The following is a 23787-nucleotide window of genomic DNA, read 5'->3' as shown; positions in this document are numbered from 1 at the left end:
GAACAACAGACTGGTTCCAAATAGGAAAAGGAGTACCTCAAGGCTGTATATTGTCACCCTGCTTATTTAACTTCTATGCAGAGTACATCATGAGAAATGCTGGGCTGAAGGAAGCACAAGCTGGAATCAAGATTTCTGGGAGAAATATCAATAACCTCAGATATGCAGATGATACCACCCTTTTGGCAGAAAGTGAAGAGGAGCTTTTCTTTTCATCAAGAAAAGCCTCTTGATGAAAGTGAAAGAGGAGAGTGAAGAAGTTGGCTTAAAGCTCAACATTCAGAAAACTAAGATCATGGCTTTCAGTCCCATCACTTCATGGGAAATAGTTGGGGAAACAGTGGAAACAGTGACTGACTTCATTTTTTTGGGCTACAAAATCACTGCAGATGGTGATTGCAGCCATGAAATTAAAAGACACTTACTCCTTGGAAGGAAAGTTATGACCAGCCTAGATAGCATATTGAAAAGCAGAGACATTACTTTGCCAACAAAAGTCCGTCTAGTCAAGGCTATGGTTTTTCCAATGGTCATATACAGATGTGAGAGTTGGACTGTGAATAAACCTGAGCACCGAAGAACTGATGCTTTTGAACTGCGGTGTTGGAGAAGACTCTTGTGAGTCCCTTGGACTGCAAGGAGATCCTACCAGTCCATCTTAAAGGAGATCAGTCCTGGGTGTTCATTGGAAGGACTGATGTTAAAGCTGAAACTCCAGTTCTTTGGCCACCTGATTCGAAGAGCTGACTCATTGGAAAAGACCCTGATGCTGGGAGGGATTGAGGGCAGGAGGAGATGGGGACGACAGAGGATGAGATGGCTGGATGGCATCACTGACTCGATGGACATAGGTTTGGGTGGACTCCGGTAGTTGGTGATGGACAGGGAGGCCTGGCGTGCTGTGGTTCATGGGATCACAAAGAGTTGGACACGACTGAGCGAGTGAACTGAACTGAACTGAACCAAATATATGAATATTCACACTAAGTATAATAAATAGAAGCAATATATATAGCCTTCTGTAAATACTGATCAACTGAATTTGGACCAGATCTGGTTTTTGTGCTCAAATGAGTTAATACCCTTAATTTGCAGGTTTGAGTTCCCTCCCAACCTTATTCCCAGTTGCTTCATAGGGCTTTCAAGGAAAAGACTTTTTGGAATCGGGGGTAAGAATGTTATATATTTGGCTTGACTGAGTCATAATATTTAAATTCTTACTCTTTCACTTTACCAGCAAGTTAAAATTTATATGCCAATTTAAGATTTTTTGAATCCTGTCTATAGTCCACAACACTAGGGATTGACCCAAGTGTTCTAATTATCTTTAGGTGTTTAACAAATCATCTCAAAATCTAGAGGCTAAAATTAATACACTTCAGGAATGCTTGGTCCAGAATTTGGTATATCTTCTATTCTTTGTGACTTCAACTGAGGATATAGTTACATTCATCTGGCAAGTGGACTCCTGTATATGGGTCACATTTTAAATGATTTCATTTTTTCTCTTATGAGATATCATAAAGAACATTTCAATAATACAGAAACCAAGAAAAAAAAAAAAACACAGTAGAACAAGCATTATAACAAAATTAAAATTTTCCAGTGAAATTGTTGTCTGTAATAATACTTTTTCATCTTCACATACTTACTAAATAATATGTAAAATACTGACACCTAATGTTAACTTTATGTATTATAATGTCAGAGAAAAAAACCAGTATCCTGAAATAGAATTTAGAAAGCTACTGAAACTTATGGTTAAACAAACAAACAAAAAAAATCATAGTTTTTCAAAATAAAATTATTTGACTATCTGGTGTGCTAATAAGATACTGTTCTAAAAGTTAAAAGTAGAAAAGGCAGCTCGTATACATTTAATGTGTACAGTGAAAACCATGGGTGTACAACTGAATTGAAGATTAATGTCATGAATGTATTATTGATAACACCTCAACAAAGTAATGTTTTAACGCAGAAGTCAGTGAACTTTTTCTGTAAAGGACTAGAAAGTAAATATTTGTGGATGATGGTATTGTTTTGTGGATGAAAAAGTCTTTGTGACAACTATCCAACTCTGACCTTAGAGATTAAAAGAAGCCATAGATAAAACATGGCCAAGTGAATGTGACTGAGTTCTCACTCACCAAAAAAATAGTTGGCAATGGAATCTGAATTTTATATAATTATCATATGCATGAAATATTGTTCTTTAAAAATTTTTAGCCATTTGAAAATATATTAAAAAAAAAAAACATTTTTAGCTTACATGCTAAACAAAAGTAGATGTTGGACGGGATTTGGCCCACAGGCCATAGTTTGCTGACCCTGGTATATGCCTTGTAGTTGAATTGTCAATGTAGGACAAATAGAGAAACACTTCTCTCCCTTGGGGTGAGATCTGATTGAATAAAAGGAACATTCAAAGATCCAGTATATGTTTTGGTTCAGAATAATTACTACTCATCTCAGCCTGATGTTGCCTTGTAGGCTATTTTATATTCACTGGATTAGCCGCAGGAAAACTCAAAACTCATTTTTAAAACTTCATTCACAAATTAATGTACTTTTTCACTGTTGTTTCATTAAACTATGTAATAGGAAAACTGGAAAAAATATTTTAAAATGTTAGAAAAAGTTTTTGACCTTTTAAAAATAGGAAATTTTGTCTATTATGTTTCTCAGAAGACAAGCTAATTTCTACCTGAAGCCCTTTCAGACCTTTGTTTGGAATGTTCTTTCCCCACCTTAGGTTCCTTGTTTCTCATCCTCCTGGTCTCATTTAATCAATTCCTCAGTGAAGACCGTCCCTGACCAACCTGTGGATGGAAATTTACCTTGGTCAGTCTTCCATTGCACACTCTATCCTTTTTCTTTACAACCCTTACCAAAACTCTACTCCTTTACTGTCTGGAGTGTATCTACATTATGGCTTCCTCCCCAGATTCTGAGCTCCCTGCAGCTGGGATGATTGTCCTTTTTCTAATCCCTGAGCTTAGTATGGCGATGTGGTGTAGCCAGGGCTCAGTTAATAGGGGCATACCTTGGAGTATTATGGGTTCAGTTCTAGATCTATACAATAAGGTGAATATCATAATAAAGCTAGGCATATGGAATTTTTTTTTCTTGTGCATATAAAAGTTATGTTTACACTGCAGTGTGGCATATGCAATTGCATTATGTCTATAAAAAAGTACATATTTTAATTTTAAACTATTTTATCACTAAAAAAGTGCTAACCATCATCTGAACCTTCAGTGAGTCATAGTAACTTCAAGGATCAATGATCACAGATCACCATAACAAATATAAAACAATGAAAAGGTCTGAAATAGCTGTGAAGATTACAGAATGTAATCAGAAACAAAGTAAACAAAAATTGTTGGGGAAATGGAACCAAGTAGCTGGCTCAATGCAGAGTTTCCATAACACTCAAGTCTGTAAAAAAATATATGCAATGAAGTGAAGTGCAACAAAACAAGTTATGCCTGTATTTCTAAAGGATGAATATGTGAATCATATAGTGTTTAGTTGAAATGCATATTCTTTTAGAGAGATGAAGTCTGAAAAACTAATATAATTAAGGCTAAATTAAGAAATAGAAAGATGGCAGATCAAAAGGGATAAGGTAGGAACATGGCAAGATGACTTTAAGGCAGAAAAGAAACCAGATATATCATTGCCTGTGACAAAGGCCTTATGGTAGAACTTCAAAGTTTACAAAATGTTTATTTTTCTGAGAAGTGAATAAAGTAAGTAATTTTATTTTAGTTTACATATGAGGAAATGAACTTGCAAACCTAGGATTTTATGAGTTTGCCATGCATATTAAGAAAGGTGAGGAAACTAGAGAAAATAAAATACATCAAATTATCAGTGTGCTTCAAGAGAGGAAATAATGGATATTGGTTAAGTATTTGAGCTCCAGAGACAGACCCAGAGTTGGGTCCTAACTCTGCTATTTTTCAGTTGTTTGATCTTATCCTCTCCTGCTTTATCTAGAATTTGAACAAAATAATAGTATAAGAACCCTATATCTCACAAGGTTGTGATAGGGATTAAATATAACGTGTTTAGACAAGTCTGGCACATGTTAAGAAAATAATTAAGTAAAATCTTTATTGAGCTATTATTTATTATGATATCCATTAGATAGCTATTAGATAAAATAATGAAACCAGTTAGAAAAATGTGAAGTTTTTAACTTCTGAGAACTCAACAGAAATGAATAAGAAAGAAACAAAAGTTATTTTTGGTTGGACAAGAGTTTATTTTCACTAAGGACTTCTCATTTTTTTCAAATATTTTCCATATCTCAGAGATTAATCACTTGTGCTACAGTGATTCGCTCACTCATTCATTCGATATATTAAGCTCTGTGTTAAAGACATTCCCAAGTGAATGACTATATTGTCAAAGATACTCAACTTGTTCTAGAAGGAGAAGCTTCCAGGCAAAATAAAAGTTTCTATCAATTGGAGAAAGTGAATTTAAATTAACTAAGGAGGTAAAGATAAATGAGCAATATTCAAGGTATTGGTGTACCATAGCTTGTTTGATCATTCATTCGTGTAAAGATATTTGAGTTGTTTTCAGTTTTTTTCTACTATGAATAAAGTTGTTATAAATACTTGTGTAACAATTTCTTTACATGAACATAAGTTTTAATTTCCCTAGTGTAAATTTCCCAAAGTACCATTACTGGTTGTATTATATGCATATTTTAAGTTTTAGAAGCAACTGCTGAACTATTCTGCAGGAACTAGTCAACTATTCTGAACTATTCTATATCCTAACCAGTAGTGTATTGGGGATTAAATTTCTACACAGCCTTAACAGCATTTGATATTACATCTATTTTTTGACTGTAGCCATTTTGTACTTATTTTTGTATTAACATAAGTTACACAGCTTAGGCATTCAATATATAGTAAATAATATAAAAATACCTACAGTATGCAGGATTCTGTAATAAGAAATGATTCTTTGCTAGATTTCTAAACATTGCAAATAAAATGAATTGAATTTTATTACAAATGTTTCAAAACAAAGAAATTTACTCTCAGTTCTCTTAATCCATTGTCACTTCTTTTCCCCTATGTTATTCTTTTCTGTCTTTCATTTTCTCTATGTAATAAACTATGAATATAATTATGAAATATTCCATAAGCTATAAATAGCTCATATTGAGTTGGATGAACAAAGGACTATAAATATTTTTTTTATCATATAGTTTTCCTGTACTCAAACTTTGCTTGCTAGAAATGTCTTTGAATGTTGTCATATGTTTGACAGCAATGACTAGATTAAATTTTGTCCCTCATTCAATTTTCTCTTTCAGTCATCACATACACATATACAAACTCACTCAAGTTAATCTTTTTCATAAAATGTATCTTATTCAAAATTTTCAGGATGTACCTAGATTTGCAAAGATAAATGTATTTCATTGAGATTCTTCCTTGAGTTTCTGATATTCAGAATAAAAGCATTTCTATTCCTGGACTAGATGTATGATGTTATACATTATCATTCCATATCTCTCCTCTTTTTCATATTATGCATGTTAAACACATAAAGGGAAGAGTAGGTTTCTATTTATATGACACCATACCTCCTAAACTTGCTCAAGCTTGGATTACAGTATGTTGTCTAGCCTTCTCCAGAAATCTTCCTTTTCGTTTACAATAATAAAAATTCAATTTTTGGTCCACATGTTTAAAATGTTTTAAAGCTGCCATTCACTAACAGCCTTAGTTTAGTTACACACAAACTGTTTGAATGCCATCAGAACTTAAGTTACAGCTTTCTTTCTAATTATGAGCCATACATTATTGTCTATATCATCCATGGAAAAACAGCTTTTGTACTTGCCAAAAGAATATCTGGAGGTGTTCTTATTTACATTGTATGTTGAAAATATAAATACAAACAAAATCATGGTTTAGTATATGTTAAAATTAATAAAACCACCACAAACAAACATTACCTCTTATTTTTCCCTCTAATTAGCATGTCTTTAAACATAGTTGGTTTTTGAAACAAACGAAAAAAAGGTGTCCTTAGCCTCTAATGAGGACCAAAAAAAAAAAAAAATAGTGTCAGTTTTGTTTAAATTTTGGACTAATTAATTGTATATGAAAGAATAAGGACATATCTTAAAGCATGCTGAGAATTTAGGATTATCTTAATATTAAATTGAAGCATAGAGGGTATACATGCTATTATATGAACATATCAAAGCAGATATAGGACCAATATTCATCTGAAAGAGTAAATATTAGCATAAATATTAATTAGCCTTCTGAAAAATATTAATTAATTAGTTTGAAATCAGTTTTACTGTCTTCATTTCTTTGGTAATGAGATTCTGCTTTTTAGAAATCAGTTTTAATTCATATCTTAGGCATATGTTCATATACTGATATTATAATAGACAAAAGTTAATCTTTCATAATTAAGCATAATTAATGAATGCTTTTGTTTAGAAATTAAATAGTAAGAAACATAGTTTAAGATAGTTTTATTCTAATGATAATTCATCGACTTTTAGTTTTTAAATATAATAATTCTTATTTCTTGACTAAATTCTTTAGATTGCACAGTGTATCATGTATTTTCTAAAATTATTTTGTCAAAGTAACACATGTAAATAGTTAACAGTAACCCTGAACTGCCAGCATTACTAATGTGTGCCTCACAGTATTTAAATTATTCTGTGTATTAAACTTCTTAGTATCTGACAACCCTGTGAAGTAATCCTATTATTACTGTCTAATTTTACAAAAGGGAAATGGGAGCACTGAGCATTTATGTCACAAGATCACATACCTAGTAGGTGGTAGACCCAATATTTGAACCCTGTGTCAGAGTCTGTGAACTTAACTCTTACAGCACACTTCTTTGCAGGTTTCAACTTTTATATCCAAAACAGCAGTCCTCTGACCCATCAATACTTACTATTAATTCCTGTCCTGCTAAACAAAGGGTGACAACTCTGAAACACTTTAGCTGTCTCCACCTATATTGAGTTCCGTATTATTCCATAAATATGAATTTATAGCTATTTCTTCATCTTCAAGTTTGCAACATTATTTTTTCCTACCATGAAAATTGAGGGTTTAGTTATAGATCTCCCTCCTCTACCGCCCATGAACATATATGCACAAACATACACATTTTCTCCCCTCATCCTACAAATACAGTGAAATTATAATTTATATTACATCAGTATTCATTGTTTGCATGTTTATAACTTCATAGATATTATTTACAGCTTGTGTTGTGTGCATATGAAAGAGTCACGACATATGTTAGAATATATTGAGAATGTAGCATTTTTGTAGTATTAAACTGAGAAATAGAGGGTTTATCTTCTATACCACATGGTTTACTCTGATAATGTTTCTTTTATTGTATAATCTTATTTTTAGAGTTAATAATTATCTTATTTTACATTTGCTCAGTATTGTTGTCTGTTTACTAATTTGAATTCTCAAATTAGTTCTAACAGAATTTTAAACTCTTATCAGGATAGTGAAATAAAAGAGGTGTTAGGTATTTCATCAGTTTGTATATGTGAGAGAGAGAGAGACAGACACAGAGAGAAGAAGTAAATATCCACATCTTGGAGCCCTTACTCCAGTCTGGAGTGGTTCTGCTCTAGGACTGTGGTCATGAGACCTCTCTTCATGCTCATTTAGGGAATCTCATTCCCTCTGTGTGTGTGTGTACAGAGGCATGTGAGTGCAGGCTGCTCAGGCTTTTCCAGTAGCTTCTGAGAAGTAGTACATGGAAAGAAAACATTCTAAAACCTTGCTTACCTGAAAACATCTTTATTCTGTCTTCACATTTGATTAACAGTTTGGGTTGCAATCAAAATCTCAAATGGAAATAACTTTTTATCTAAATATCAAAAATATCCTCCATTATTCTCTTTCAGATTTGGTAGTAAGAATTTCTTCATCATGATTGCTGATATTTTTAATGTAACAATTTTTTTCTATAAAACTTGTTAGAATCTTCTTTATATCCTGTGTCTTACATTTTTTCCCATAATGTGATTTATACTTTAAAAATATATTATGTTTAGTACTTATTGAGCCTCTTCTGAAAGCACATCTTTGTTTTGGGAAAAGTTCTTGGGAGGAGTTTTCTTTTTTTGATAATTTTTCTTCCTTTTGTTTTCTCTCCCTTTTTATTTTACAGCCACTATTAGATGGGTATTGACCTCTAGTTACCTCTAACTAATCTTTTTGTTCTACTTTTGAGACAGTTCTTCAATTTTATAGTCCAGAATTTCCTTTGAATTTTTTATTTCTGATATATATATTTTCTTAATTTTCAAAGACTTTTTTCTTATTCTCTGAATCCTTTTAATTATATAGTTTTCTTGTTCAAAGATTTTTCCTTTCTATTGGAAGATTTTTAACTGCAGCTGCGCCCCCCCCCCCTTTTTTTTCTTCTTTTTCTTCCTTTTTCATTGTATTGCTTATTTCCTATTTGTTCTTTTGGGTTCTATTCTGAACTTTGAATGTTATTGTTCAGTGTATGGTGATACTTCATAGCTGTTCATTTAAAACTCGGAACTCTAAAAATCAAGGGCAACAATTTTGTACAGGGGCAAAATTTTCTGATTGGTGGGCAGCACTATGTCACAATGAGACCCATGTAAAGTTTTGCAGTTCCTATCAACTGGACTAGACAGTTTTCCCAGTGAGAGCTCTATAATCCTATTCCTGGGTTGGGCTGGAAGGGGAACTGAACAGGACTCTGGGTGCATGTATAATTTCTTGGGAACCAAGTAGAGAAAAGAGAACAAGGGCTTTCACCATTATTGCAAAATTTTACCAAATCACTCAACTTTTAGTTAAATGGTTCGTCTATCTTCTCAACTGTCCTCATGCCCCTAAGTCTTAGAGTTACAAGAGTTGATCCTTTCTAGAAAGTGAACTCTTGTCTTTGTGGATGTAAGAAGGTGGGATTTACATGCATATATCCTGGTATACATAAATAACAGGCACCTCCAATTCCTAAACATTTCAATGGCTTTGAACTGAATTAGTGTAATATTTTTTGATAGCCTCCCTTCTCATTTTGGCAACTATATTTCAGTTTTCTTTGTCATGCTAAGTCAGCTGACTTTCCAGTTTTGAAAGTGTACTGATATCTTCCATACACTCTTGACCCTTATCATTTTGAGGGTATTTCTATGTTTATGCACATTTATTAATTTGCTATCATTTTGTGAGATGGATGGCTATTACCTGGAAATACAGATTAGTATACAGTAATTTTGCCCCCCTAAAATGATGTTACCCAACTTTCCCAAAGAAATTAATTTAAAACATTTAGTTTTCTCTTAATCTTATTTTATTTTTGCTTTTCTAACACAAATACACATTGAAATCTTTAAAGAAGAGGGAGTTTTCTGATGGATAGGTAATCTCATGGGTACTGGGTATTGAACTGCACAGAGTGCATGAGTTGATCACAACAAATGTGCCAGTTTTGACTGGATTGAAAGCCATTCAAAGGAAGCTTTTTTTCAATCCTCCTAAGTATTGTTGAGAGAAAGAGATATAAGAAAGAGAAAGATAACAAATATAGATTATAAAATACATGTAACAAGTTTGTTATAAAGTAAGTTAGTATGGCCATCAATACGACCAAATAACAGTTATGAAATAGCAATATTATTTAGAATTCAGTGAAAAATGTGACATTTGGAGTCAGTTCCCAAATTCAAACAGTCTGGTTCTGTTGTTGCCACCTAAAAAAAGACTGTCTGCAATTCTCTCTTTCTGTTCTTTTTTTTTCTTCTTAATTGCCATTTTTTTCCCCAGACCAGCTGTAGCATCTATGTCCTGACTTTGATCCAGCTACTTACGTTAACCCATAGAGAAAATGTCTCCCATAGACTCTGCATATATCACTGCAACGTCTCCATTCTTGACAAGCTTGCTGTTTTAGCACAATAGAGTGCAAGAAGAGCGGCATGAAATGAAGCTCCCACATACTGGGAAAGAGTAAATTAAGACCTCTGTTTAGTAAATATTGGCACTCAAATGCAGTTCTTTTCACCTAAAATAATATGAGTATATGTGATTGAAATTGCAACTGAGGCCCAGGAATCTAGTGTTAGTTAGCTTTTTTGTTTTTCGTGAGAAGTCACGCTTTAAAGTATTCTTATTTGATTTAGGATATTAAAGTAGGATAAAAAAACAAATATGCAAATACCATGTAAGATATAATATTCCTTGCAAAAATCCATCATAAGGGAATTATGGAAAACAACTTTTTGACACATGGGGGCAGAAGAGATTGTTTCCATCATGAGAACATGTAGTGGGGGATATTAAAAAAATGATCTTATTAAAAGCATGAATTTTGAGGCAAGTATCCTGGATTCTCAGCTAAGTCATCACTGTTGATAGTTTTTTCTTAATTTTCAAACATTAAAAAAGTATAGAGAATTTCAAACATTATCGTCTAGTTTTAAAATTGTCAAGATTTTGCAGCACTTTCCCCCTTCTTTCTTTCTTTTCTTCCATCCATTCATCATCTTCTTGGGATAGGATAATAATGACCCTGAAAGATATTCATGCCTTAATCCCCAGAACGTGTGTATATCTTACATTATATGGCAGAGTAGAATAATGATTGCAGATGGAATTAAGGTTGCTAAAAATAGGGAAATGATCCTGGCTTGTCCAGCTGATCTCATTGCAATCATAAAGGCCCTTAAAAGCAGAACAACTCAGAAGAGGAGAGTTAGAAGGAGCTGTGATATGAAAGAGCCATCAGACAGATGCAACATTGCTGTCTTTGAAGACAGGAAGGAGACCAGAGCCAAGGACTGGAACAGTCTCTGGAAGATGGAAAAATCAAGGAAATGGATTTTCCTCTGAAGTCTTCATAAAGAGATATAATCCAGTTAAAACCTTGAGTTTGGTCTAATGAAGATTCATGCTAGATTTCTAACCTACAAAACTCTTAAGATAATAAATGTGTGTTGTTTCAAGCCACTAAGTTTGTTGTGACTTGTTCGGCATCATTCTTTTTTGGAGGAGCACTGAAGGGAACTAGGGGAATTTTAAAACAAATTCCAGACTTCATGTCATTTTATTTCTTTGTACATGGTATATATATTTAGATATATTAGGATCTTCTTATATCCACAGTGGCTATCCACAGCTAAAAAATTGAATAAAATTATTTTCTCATTCAAATGTTATCTCAGCAACATATTTTTTATAGTTGGTCTTTGAATGAAGATCCAAACCAAGTCCACACCATATATTGCATTTGCTTGCTTTGTCTCTCCAGTCTTATAATCCAGAGTAGTTCCTTCTCCTTCACCCTTTCCTTATTTTATTCATGCTGTGATTTGTTGAAGAAATCCAACCAGCTGTCATGTAGAATGACCCATATTTGCTTCTCTGTTGGATCATTTAGCTTGTTCCTCCATTCCTTATGTTGTTGTAAAACTAGAAAATAGCCCTAAATGTTTTACTGGACTCAGGTTTATTATTTCCTAAGTATATAGCTAAAGAGCCTCTTGATGAAGTGAAAGAGGAGAGTGAAAAAGCTGGCTTGAAACTCAACATTCAAAAAACTAAATCATGGCATCAGATCCCATCACTTCATGGCAAATAGATGGGGAAAAAATGGAAATAGTAACAGACTTTATATTCTTGGGCTCCAAAATCACTGCAGACAGTGACTGCAACCATGGAATTAAAAGACACTTATTCCTTGGAAAAAAAAAAAAAACTATGACTAATGTAGATAGCGTATTAAAAAAGCAGAGACATCACTTTGCTGACATATGTCTGTATAGTCAAAACTATGGTTTTTTCCAGTAGTCATGTATGGATGTGAGAATTGGACCATAGAGAAAGCTGAGCGCTGAAGAATTGATGCTTTCAAACTGTGTTGCTGGAGAAGACTCTTAAGAGTTCCTTGAACTGCAAGGAGATCAAACCAGTCAATCCTAAAGGAAATCAGTCCTGAATATGCATTGGAAGGACTGATGCTGAACCTCCAATACTTTGGCTACCTAATGCAAAGATCTGACTCATTGGTAAAGATCCTGATGCTGGGAAAGATTGAGGACAGGAGGAGAAGGGGATGACAGAAGATGAAATGATTGGATGTCATCATCAACTCAATGGACATGAAATTGAGCAAACTCAGGGAGATAGTGAAGGACAGGGAAGCCTGGTGTGCTGCAGTCCATGGAGTTGGTAAGAGTGGGACACAACTGAGCGACTGAACGACAACAGTATATTGCTTAAGTGGTTCTATCTGCTTAATACTGCATCACCTCAGGCACATGGTAAGAAGTTGCTCCATTTTTAGCAGTACCAGTGGTAATCAGTGAGTTTAAGTGGTAACAATCCAATTTTCCTACTATGGACTTTCTTATCCACTTTTCCTAAAATGTTTGATCTTTGCTGAACTAATTATTCTAGTAATAACTGAAAATGAGTTATATCCTAATTCTATTATTCCTCAAGTATTAACTTTAATTTTTTGTTTATAAATGAATGTTTTTCCAAAGTGGAAACAAGTATTTGCAACATGCTACTATATTTACTATATGTAAAAGAGAGAAATATACATGTATTTACCTATGTTTATATCTATCTATCTATGTGTATATCTATCTATCTATCTATCTATCTATACATATGTAAAATAATAGAAGGGGTAAATCAAAGCATAAAAGATATGTATAAATAGGGGGAGGAAATAGGGAAAAGGGAATAAGGAGAGAATCCAGACTTCTTTGAGTATAGCTGGCTTGCAGATTTGAGTTCAGGATGGGGAACATGTGTATACCTGTGGCGGATTCATGTTGATATTTGGCAAAACCAATACAATATTGTAAAGTTAAAAAATAAAATAAAACAAAAATATTAAAAAAATAAAATTATCTGAGTATATTACACAATTCTAAAATAACTTAAATTTAAAAGGGAATTTATAAAGATTGAAAAGTTGATTCCAAAGTAGTGAACCTAACTATGTATATAGTTCTATACATATAATCATACAGAGCACAACCACACAAAGAAGAGTTATTACAAGTGCCTATTAAACACAGTAATCTGACTATTCCTAGTGAAACATATTCTAAGGAAAAAACAAAAAGTTTCCAAAACTTAACTCTTAAAGTGTTTTCCAAAACTTAGCTCTTAATGTGTTTTCACCATATTGTTTATGACAGCTTTAGTATTACTAATTCTAAAACTATATATATAATATATATGCATGTATTGAATATATATACAATAGTATATAGTGTATATGATAAAACTATACACTATATAAATTATACTATATAAATTAATATATAATTAGAACCAAGGTTTCCAGCACAATAAATAAAATATAAAGTAGATTAAGTAAAAGTTTTGTTATCCTAGGTTAAATTTAAAATATGAATATGAAATAAAGACATAATTTCTCTTAAAAGGTGTTTATTTCCTATCCTCTTTAACTCAAAATTGTGGAAGTAATGATCAACCTGATTATAATGAGAACTCTTACAGTTAAGATTACAGTTTCTAAATACCATTTTTTCCCAAAAGAGATTGAATATTTTTAAAGAAATGGGTGATGTCAAGTTTGAAGTAGGAAATATTCAAAGTAAGCCTACATCTTGTCAATTAAAAAGAAATGAAGCTATCAAAAAATAGTCAAGGTACTGTCAAGAGGATTCAGGAGCCACTTGAAACAGTCAAAAATTGGAACACTAGATCATTAATAAAAATAATAATTGCAATAAGCCAAACCACAGCAAAAATGTTTAAATCCTTTAATTTATACTAATCCTCTTTATCATTTTGTTCTTTGAGAATATTTTGCTGAGATTAAAAATGAATTTACTAGAGGGCCAGGTACATATCTCACACCTTTATCAAACACATAATGCAGATGCTAACGGTCCACAGAAGCAACAAATCAACCTTCTCAGTAAGAGAGTAGCACCCTTACCCAGTGATTGCTGTGTTGTTTTATGATGTGCTTTCGTGGTGTGTGTGGATTTTTTTTTTAAGATTATGCCAAAATCCATTTATAAATACTTAAAAATAATTACTCTAACAATCTCTATTTATGAAACAAAGATATAATGGAATTTGAATGTAAACCCATATAGTTTTGGATGAAACAATATGTTGAAAGTTATTGAGCAGAAAATAGCTGTAGAGAAAACTTATTTCTTTAATTTGAAAATAAGTTATTGACTTTACATCCAGCCTTTTCTCCAGTAAGTTTCGTATAATAAATACAATTTAGCGTTACATAAACAGACCTGTGTATTACTATAGCACCCAAGGGTATCGTTATAAAAGAATTGATATTTATATAGATATGCATGTGTTATTGAAAAAGTAAGATTTATTTGTCACATGTTATACTTAAGAAAACAAGAAGTATATACACTTTTGGTTTTCAGTCATAAACCTGCACTTGACTGTTTAGCATGTTGTAAGGGATTCGATACCAGATAAAAAAGAACAAAAGATAAACAACAACCAAAAAAGCCTTCTAAAATGAGATGGCATGAAAGTGAGAAATTCTTAGAACCCCAAAATGAATTAAAACAGGAACCTGGGAAGTAAGCAAAGATCAAAGTAAGCTCAGGATCAAAGCATGGCTTTCATCCTGAGTATGTGCCAAATCCCAGAGTCACTGAGCTTCAGAGCTGATAACTAAACAGGACATGAGATAAGCCTAGAGTGGTCAAGGTAAGTATGCTGATAGTAGAGCCTGGCATAATATTGACAACCAAAAAGGATCAGCAAGAAAAATTAATTATCTTCTGAAGATTTGTAAATATTAATTGGTCCCCACATGGATTAACCTACCCAGTTCCATGCTGTTCATGTGATTTGAAAAGCCTGAAAAAAAGTCACAAGTGACCCAGGGCAACTGGCAGAAGCAAGCATGAATATCTTTCAAATAATACACTTTAACCCAGTTCTCAAAGAATTTCAAAAGGTCAAGATAAAGGAGCACCATAAAGTTAACAATTGCAATATATACAAGGAAACTAGCATTTTATGTGAAAACCAACAGAAACAACTGTAAATTCATCATCTATTAGACACGGAATATAAAATTCTTGGGCTTCCTTGATAACTCAATGGATGAAGAATCTACTGCAGTACAGGTGACACAAATTCAATCCCTGGGTCAGGAAGATTCCCTGGAGGAGGACATGGCCACCCACTCCAGTAATCTTGATGGGAAAATCCCATAGCCAGGGAAGTCTGGCAGGTTATAGTCCAAGGGATTGTGATGAATTGGACATGACTGAAGTGACTGAACATGCACACACATAAAATATTAATATTTATGATTATTAAGAGTAGCTAAAGGAAATGCTATCTTAGATTTAGTTCCCAAGGAATAGACCTTCAGACAGGGATTTGGATAAATATGTTTTACTGAAACAATTATCACTTATCAAACACACACACACACAAAAAAAAACCTGGGAAGGAGATAACAGAAAGCAAAAGAGGCTGGACAAGTGTAAAAATTCTGGTTTTGGTTTAATCCACAAATTAAGAATGTTGTCTGAAGCATTAACTGGTGTGGTTTGTGTGTGTTCATTTTTTTTTTCCCCCTTTTCTTTTTGTGTGGAAGCTAAAGATTTTCTTCTCTGTTATTTTAAAATAATAATAATACTAATAATAATCACCTTGGCTGTTTTAACATGCACACATGACGAAGGCAATCAACTGCTACCACTGGCAAAGGTAAGGAGCATGGAAATCTTCATGTCCTACTGGTTGGCATGGAAAATGGTACAGTTACTTTGGAAAGGTTTGCCAGTACACAGCGAAGTTGAACATGTGTTTGGCCTGTGACTCAGCACTTTCACAGTTGTGTGTCCTGGTTGCACTTTTAAATGTGTACACTAAGATTGTTAATAGCAGCATTGTTGTAATATTATAAATGTTTGGAATAACTCATGTCTTCACCAGTAGTAAAATGAATCAACAATTTCAATTATATAATAAATTACTGAGCAGCAATGAGAATGAATGAAAAATTATGTCTAACAAATGAATGAATCTCCAAAAATAAGAAGCTGAACAAAAGAAGCAGAAGAATATATACAGTATGATTGCTGCTGCTGCTAAGTCGCGTCAGTGGTGTCCGACTCTGTGCGTCTGCCCATAGACGGCAGCCTACCAGGCTCCACTGTCCCTGGGATTCTCCAGGCAAGAACACTGAAGTGGGTTGCCATTTCCTTCTCCAATGCATGAAAGTGAAAAGTGAAAGTGAAGTCGCTCAGTCGTGCCTGACTCTTAGCGACCCCATGGACTGCAGCCTACCAGGCTCCTCTGTCCATGGGATTTTCCAGGCAAGAGTACTGGAGTGGGTCGCCAGTGCCTTCTCCAACAGTATGATTAAATTTATATAAAGTTCACACAGGCAAGTTTGGCTAATATATTTTTATGGGTAAATATGTAGTTATAAAAATTAGAGAAAGGAAATGATTAACACAACATTTAATTCAATGATTATCTCTTTAGGGAGAGAGGGGGATGCAAGTGGGAGAAAGTTAGTTTCTAATACTGTTTCTCACCTACCTGATAAGAACGGAGTGCTGATTATGCTTCGAATGGTTTTTAAACACAATTTGATGTAATTCTGATGTAATTAACATGAAATACTTCAGAACTTAAACTGATAAGTGCCTTCATACACCTTCTTTTACTCAACCATTTAGTGAATACCCTTAAGATTTTTCTCTCATAATATCACCATTTATCTTCATAGAAGAAGTTATAGTTTGTGAGTGTATATTTACTTGGATGTTTATAGGTTTACAATCTATTTCCCCACTAAGCCACCTGTCCTCTGCGAGCTGAAGCTATGTCTTTTCAGTGTACCACTATGAGGTTGAAAAACTGTGTCTTCTAGATGAAGTCATTTATGGTCAGATTTTAAGTCTTGAGAATTTTTCCATCTATGAGGATGAGTTTTGCCAAAAGTGGAGGTGGAAAGCACTTCTGAAGTAATTATGCAACTACTCAGCTAAATGAGATAACATATAAATAGAACAGCAGAAAACATGGTATGTAGGAAGTACTCCATAAATATCAGTAGTTGCTGGTGTTGGTGTCGGAGCTCTGCAACTTTTTATTTAACTCTGCCATTCAAAGTGGTTGGCTAAGTTAATTTGTTTCATCATGGGCAATAATTACATCGTACTTACTTTCTCTTGTTGCTTATGTACAGAAGTGTGGAATATTTTGCCAATTCATGAATAGTGTTTATGGCATCAACAGCTAAAAACTAAGGGAATCTTACAGGGCTGAATGTAACTGCAGTTTTTTTTTTCACAGTGAATAAGAAAAGTCCATAGATTTGGTACAGGGTTTCAGAGATGAGCACTTTTTTCCTAACTCTGGTCCTCAACTGCAAGAATCCTTCTGTGATTTATTTCACTCTTTTACAGAACAGACGCATCCAAATAAAGTCTTTTATCCAGAGTGATTCCTGTTAAACAAAAACAAGAGATTATGATAACATTAAATAAAAGGACATTCATGAAAAATGGATTAGGACGCAGGAGTGAGTAAAGAAATCAATTTAATGAACTTCAACCAACATTTGTTGTGGTGACATAAAGTAATGAATATTAAAGCACTGGCAAATAATATATGCAACTTTTGCTTCTACTATGTATACAACTTTAAAACCAAATCTAGGATGATACATACTCAGTATTGGAGAAGGCAATGGCACCCCACTCCAGTATTCTTGCCTGGAAAATCCCATAGACGGAGGAGCCTGGTGGGCTGCAGTCCATGCAGTCGCTAAGTCAGACACGACTGAGCGACTTCACTTTCATTTTTCACTTTCATGCATTGGAGTAGGAAATGGCAACCCACTCCAGTGTTCTTGCCTGGAGAATCCCAGGGACAGAGGAGCCTGGTGGGCTGCCGTCTATGGGGTCGCACAGAGTCGGACACGACTGAAGCGACTTAGCAGCAGCAGCAGCAGCAGCAGCATACTCAGGATGAGAATCATGGCAGCATCAGGGATGGTAACATGAAAGAATGGCCAGTGGCAATTTTAAGAAGCTGTTGAATGAAAGTTGAAAGATATTTCTTCTTTATTGGATGTTAAAATGTGGTTAAAAGTTATGTATTAGAATCGATGAAGTAAGGCAAGTACACAAATTAGCCCCTGGTATTAAATGCATTTCTTAGTATAGATCATGAACAAAGTATTTGAAAGCCACTGCCCTAGAAAATGTATTTTGTCTTCCTTAGATTGGCATTAGGTGGAACACTGTAAAAAGCATACATTCTTCAGACTGTTCAATGGCAGTGCCTATAAGAAATTGCTTGGTAAATTAAAATTAAAGTAATAGTTCTAAAATTGATACAAAAATTTCTATATACATATGAAGTTGTCATTCAAATTATAATTAAACCAACAGAAAACATTTCATTAACTGTGAAATGTGACAGATAATCAAGACTATGTATGTGATACTTGCACCAATAAATACTTTGATTCACCAAATACCAAGAAGTTCGACAGCCATAGAGATCTCAAGACCACAGGACCTTAGCAAAACTGTCATGTGTTCTATAAAGTACGCAATTCATTTCCAGTTAATTGTAATCAGTTTTTAAATACTTCCAATAATTAAGACTTGAATAATAGTAATAAAGTAACTGCAGGCTTTCCATCTTATTTGCTTTAGTTGCTGCGGAAAATACTGCTATTTTATGTTTCTACAGAGCCAAGTACAGAAGTGAGCAGATTGATAAATTTATAAACATCATGGAAAGAATTGTAGAGAGGAACTGGAGCCACTCGAATGCCATCTGGCTCCCGTTTGTCACACTGTAGGGGAAACAAAAAGTAAAGCCACAATAGTGTTAGCATTTTTCACATAATGGAAATCTGCATTCAAGAGAAACTTACATAAAACATTCATACTGATTACTCTAAAATTTAATATGTAAGAATTTTTTCACTTTAAGTAAAATGTCATGTTTGTGTTATTTGAAGCTATTCTCTTAATAATAATTAAAATATTAATAGGTTGGTACATTAATGTCTGAAGTGCTTTCTTGAAGTGCACTCATCCTTTATAAGCATCCAATAGTTTGGGTATGTAGTTTATCTGCGGGGAGACCCTGAAGAAACTGGAACCCTTGCACACATTTCAATGAATGAGAACTTCACTGAGATCTGGAGAGTTTTAGTCAATTATATTTCCATTGAATTCAATAATCCCTAATCTCATGAATTAGATAATTCAGCTGTCTGAAGATCACTGTGACTCTGTTGTTAAGAGACACCCCTACAGGCTAGACAACATAATAAATGATTTGTGTTTGCTGGCACTTTTAATTCGATAACAACTTTTGAGGTAAGTATATTCGATTCCAATATGGATGAGAAGTCTCAAGTCAATAGATGTTTACCAACTTTCACAGGAGCACATGGCTTGCAAATGGTAGAATGTTATTTGGATTGCTGATATTCTATGTGTCTCCAAAAACTGGGGAAATCTCTCCTAAAGGTTTGGAAAACTGAGTGCAGTATTTTCTAAATTATATTATCTCTGGAAATAGATATCACTATTTATCCTGTAATTGCTCATTAAACAATTATTAGTTCTCTTCAAGAGACAAAGAGGACTATTTTAGGCACAAAGGTAAAAAACAGCAACAAAAGAATATATTCCATACAATGTTAGCACTCTTAAGATGTGTCTACATGTCTTTCTTGACTACAGTGAACAGGTTAAAAATAACTTATTTCAATCAAACTAAACAAGACTAATTTACTTTTTCTTCCTCTACTATATTGATGTGTTCTTTAATTCCACTTACTCCACAAATTTATATTGGGGTTTTCACTATTTTTTTTTCTGCCCAATCTATAATGAAAAGAATGGATAAGTTACATAATACTGCTTCCTACAACAAAATCAGTGGTGTTTTCCCTTTTATCAGAAATAACAGATCTCTGTGTCTTTAGTTAACAGAGTGCTGAATACTTAGTTGGCACTTAATTTATCCTTACTGATCAAAATTAAGTATCATAGAAAAATGCATAAACTGAAAAATTCAAATTTTATCCTCAACATTTGCAACCCATAGAGAAAACCTAGTAGGAAAACAAGAGATACACTTACAACCACTCCTCTTTTTTCTAGTTCTTGGATAATGTGTTTTATTGGAATAGAAAATGTTAGGGTTAGCTGGCAGCCACGTTCCGCTATACAGGATGGAGTAATTATGTTCACGACTGTTTTCTTGCTTTCTGCTTTGTCCTGGCTGAAGTACTGCTTGATCATGTATTCCAGATAACCAGTTAGCAAAATAGATTTTCTCCTCAGTGCTTTCATAGTTGCTTGTTTAAAGATCTGCAGAATGAGAAACAATTAGGTTCACACTTTCTTGTTGATTTATAAAGTAAAAATTAACTGTAAATCACATATAAAAAGGAAAGGCCTGCTTCTGACCTTTCCAATAAAACATCCCATTTTAGATAATCTTTTTGTTAAAAAAAATGTTTTTCAAGTACTGTGCCATTAAAAATTGAACACAAAGTTTCCATGATAGATTAGCTGTACAAATGTTGTTTAAACAATACTTGCCAAAGCAGAAAAAAATAAGTTAACATAATGTTCCTTCAGAGCTATTTTAAATTAGCTTCATATAATTAGTACAAGTAAAACATACCTTAATAAATGGATTTAAATTTTATAAATGTCAGACTTCTTCCTCCAAACATTTTATACAATTATAGTCAAGAACATTTTTGTCTATTCCTGTATAAAGTTTGTTTAGTCCACAAAAAAGTACAGTAAGAGTTCAATGCTTATGTGGAAGGCAATGTTACCAATATTATTCATAATCATTTTAACAATTTCTAAATCTCTTTCAGTTTAACAGTAAGAAAACAAGGAGTTAAAAATGATGCTAAGTTTTGTCAGGCAGGAAAGCAAATAATGTTAGATGTGCTTATATGTTACTGAAGCATTGGTATTGAAAGCATTGAAGTCTTTCTTTTTTTCTTCTTTCATCATTTTTTTTTTCTGCTGCTAAACTCTTAACACTGGTGTGAAAACACTGGCACTTGCTTCTTGAGGTTTCTTATATTAAGATGAGTGACAAGGGCACACAATCACTGGTGTTGGAACATTAGGGGTCAGAACAGACATGCTTTTTTAGCTTATCTCTTAAGGTCAAGTAGAGTTTAAAGATCTATCCTACATATAAGAACTGAATGAACTGCAAACAGAGAATGATGCACTGGCAGGCCACTTAATGTCCCTTTTCTCTATCATGGTAGGCACAGAGCAAAAATAGGGTCATTTGGTGATATCTATACTTTATGAAGTCTATGGAAATAGTTCTTTCTGTATATACACATGGCATGTGTGGGTAGGCATTCTAATAGGACTCAAACTGTCCAGGCATAGATTTTCTTGACCTATTGCAGAGCGTATGTATTTGGCTGAAGGAGAAGTTGGGAGTTATATTTAAGTTAATATATTGAAAGAAGAGAGGAGTATCAGACAGTAGAAAGGTATCTGTCTGTTTCCCCAACCAGACCTCATGGACTGTGTCTGCAACCTGGAAAGACTTCAGCTGAAAGTAGAAGCTAACATCTGACATATTCAGTGCAAAAAAAATGCTGCTTTAGTATTCAGGTAACCCTCGTTACATGGAGTTTGGTAGGAGACATCTCTTCATTTCCTATGTAAAACAAAATGGCCATCAGAGAGCCTGATTCAAGAATCAACATTCTCACAGAAGGCAGGAGCAAGGAACAGGTAAAGTATGGTCCACCCAGTGGTCTGTCAGGCTTGGAATTAAAACAAATACAAAAACAGGAATCTTTCCAAGCTTCTCTTTGGTGATTCATAGTCTTTGAAGACATTTTAATTATTTAAGTAATTCTGGTAAACTTTCTGGATCTGCTTTGGGTCCCATAAGATGCAGATGGGGGCACTGTGTAAGTTAGTACTTTTAATGACATTTCACTTGTATTCATAAGTCAGTAAGCCGTTGGGGGATATTAAGATTATAGGGTTCTTTAAATGAAGTTTTGCTCTTGCAGATTTGATAACAAGAAAGCAAAAGTTTTTCATGACAAATATCTTGATTTTAACATATCAGTACTCTTTGTTAATAATCAAATAATGTTTAAATGTAAAACTATTTTCCACGTTACAACTATAACAAGAGAAGCTGCATTCTGAAGTGGCTTTAAATTCTTCTCACAGGGTGTTAAAGTCTCTTCAGAGGCTTCAGTTAAACATATTAAGAGGGGATAATAGGAGTTAACAGTGAAGTAGAGTAAATGTCCCCCACAGCCTTTTTTTTTTTTTTAACTTCTCATTATTTTCGTGCTTTCAACACTGTGGAAATTTTTTTTTCTTTTTTTTTAATTAGGAAAAATGAAAAGTGTAATTTGAAAATATTCAGCTTATAACAGAATTCTTGGCAGAATTTCCACTACTTAGATTATTTTTCTTACTAGCTAAAATAAATTCAAAGTTAGAAAAGTTAGATCATTTTAAATAGGAAAAATAAGTATAACATGATGTTCTCAACTCTTAAGTTCTTAAAATTGGGTGCCTAATAACTTTCTGAGGAAATGCAGAGTACATTTCTTCTGATTTGCCCTATATTTTAATTGAATGCTCTAATTTTATATTTTGAAGCTATTTAAATAATTATATTGCCTACCTGTTGTTATGTATAAATAGGACCCTTCGAAATAAAATATAAGTGTTGTTTAATGTCATATTTACTAATTGGAAGATTGAGGTGACCTCTGAAGTAATCTGGTTCAAACATCTTATTAAAAGGTTGAGGCAAATGAATTCAAGAATAGTTGTCATTTGTTTAAGGTCATACCTAGTGTCACAGTAAGGGATGGAGTATTTGCCTCCTGCTTCCTACCTTATTCTTCCTCTTTATCTACAGTATTTTTAAAATTATTGTGTAAATTATTAAGTAGGCAACAGTATAAAGAAACCTGATTTCAGTTTGAAACTGATTATAAGGTGTTATTTTTCATCATATGCCTCAGTCAAATACACATTGTGAACAATGCCATAACTAATTTAAAAAAATTCTTTGTATTACAAATCTGTAATCATATCCATGTGCATCAGTTCATTTTTTTGCAATTTTTATTTAATATTTATTTATTTGGCTGTACCAGATCTTTGTTTTCACACATGGGAATGTCAGTCCTTGGTGCGGCATGCAGCATCTTCAGTGTAGCATGCAAACTCTTAGTTGTGGCCTCTAGGATCTAGTTCCCTGACAGAGAGTAAACCCAGGCCCCCTGCATTGGGAGTGTGGAGTCTTAGCCATCGGACCACTAGAGAAGTCCCAATATATATCGATTCTTAAGTATAAAATCTCTCCTTCAGTTGGCATTTTACTGTGTAAGAATACTTTTCGAAAGGGAAGTAGAGATAACAAATATTTGATTTGTGTGTTTATTTCTTTCACTTACTCAAACTTCAACTAATCTCCTATATTCAAAATTTTTAAATAAATAAGCTAAGTGCTGAATCTGTTAATTCATTGATAGTCATATAGCAAATTCAGAAGCATTTGAAAGAACAACACTTTAACAGTTACCCACTCCAGTGATCTTGCCTAGAGAATCCCAGGGACCGCGGAGCCTGGTGGGCTGCCGTCTATGGGGTCGCACAGAATTGGACACGACTGAAGCGACTTAGCAGCAGCAGCAGCAGAG

At 33.7% G+C, this 23787-nt stretch overlaps 1 protein-coding gene across 2 annotated transcripts in view; it reads right to left on the bottom strand.

Annotated features, from left to right (window-relative positions):
- Window positions 1-17975: 17975 nt before the first annotated feature.
- Window positions 17976-23787, bottom strand: part of KYNU (kynureninase) — a 120799-nt gene continuing 114987 nt past the window's right edge. For both annotated transcript variants that reach the window (XM_010853684.1, XM_010853685.1), the window contains 2 exons: window positions 20195-20425; window positions 17976-18891 (listed from right to left, as the gene is read on the bottom strand). In XM_010853684.1, coding sequence (XP_010851986.1) covers window positions 18772-18891; window positions 20195-20425 — 351 coding nt within the window. In that variant the 3' untranslated portion in view covers window positions 17976-18771. The remainder of the gene's footprint in view (window positions 18892-20194; window positions 20426-23787) is intronic.

This window comes from Bison bison, unplaced genomic scaffold (genome assembly GCF_000754665.1).
Source record: "Bison bison bison isolate TAMUID 2011002044 unplaced genomic scaffold, Bison_UMD1.0 scf7180017864330, whole genome shotgun sequence".
NCBI lineage: Eukaryota > Metazoa > Chordata > Mammalia > Artiodactyla > Bovidae > Bison > Bison bison.
The sequence above is the reverse complement of the archived record's forward strand: the minus strand, read 5'-3'. Positions and strand labels throughout refer to the sequence as shown.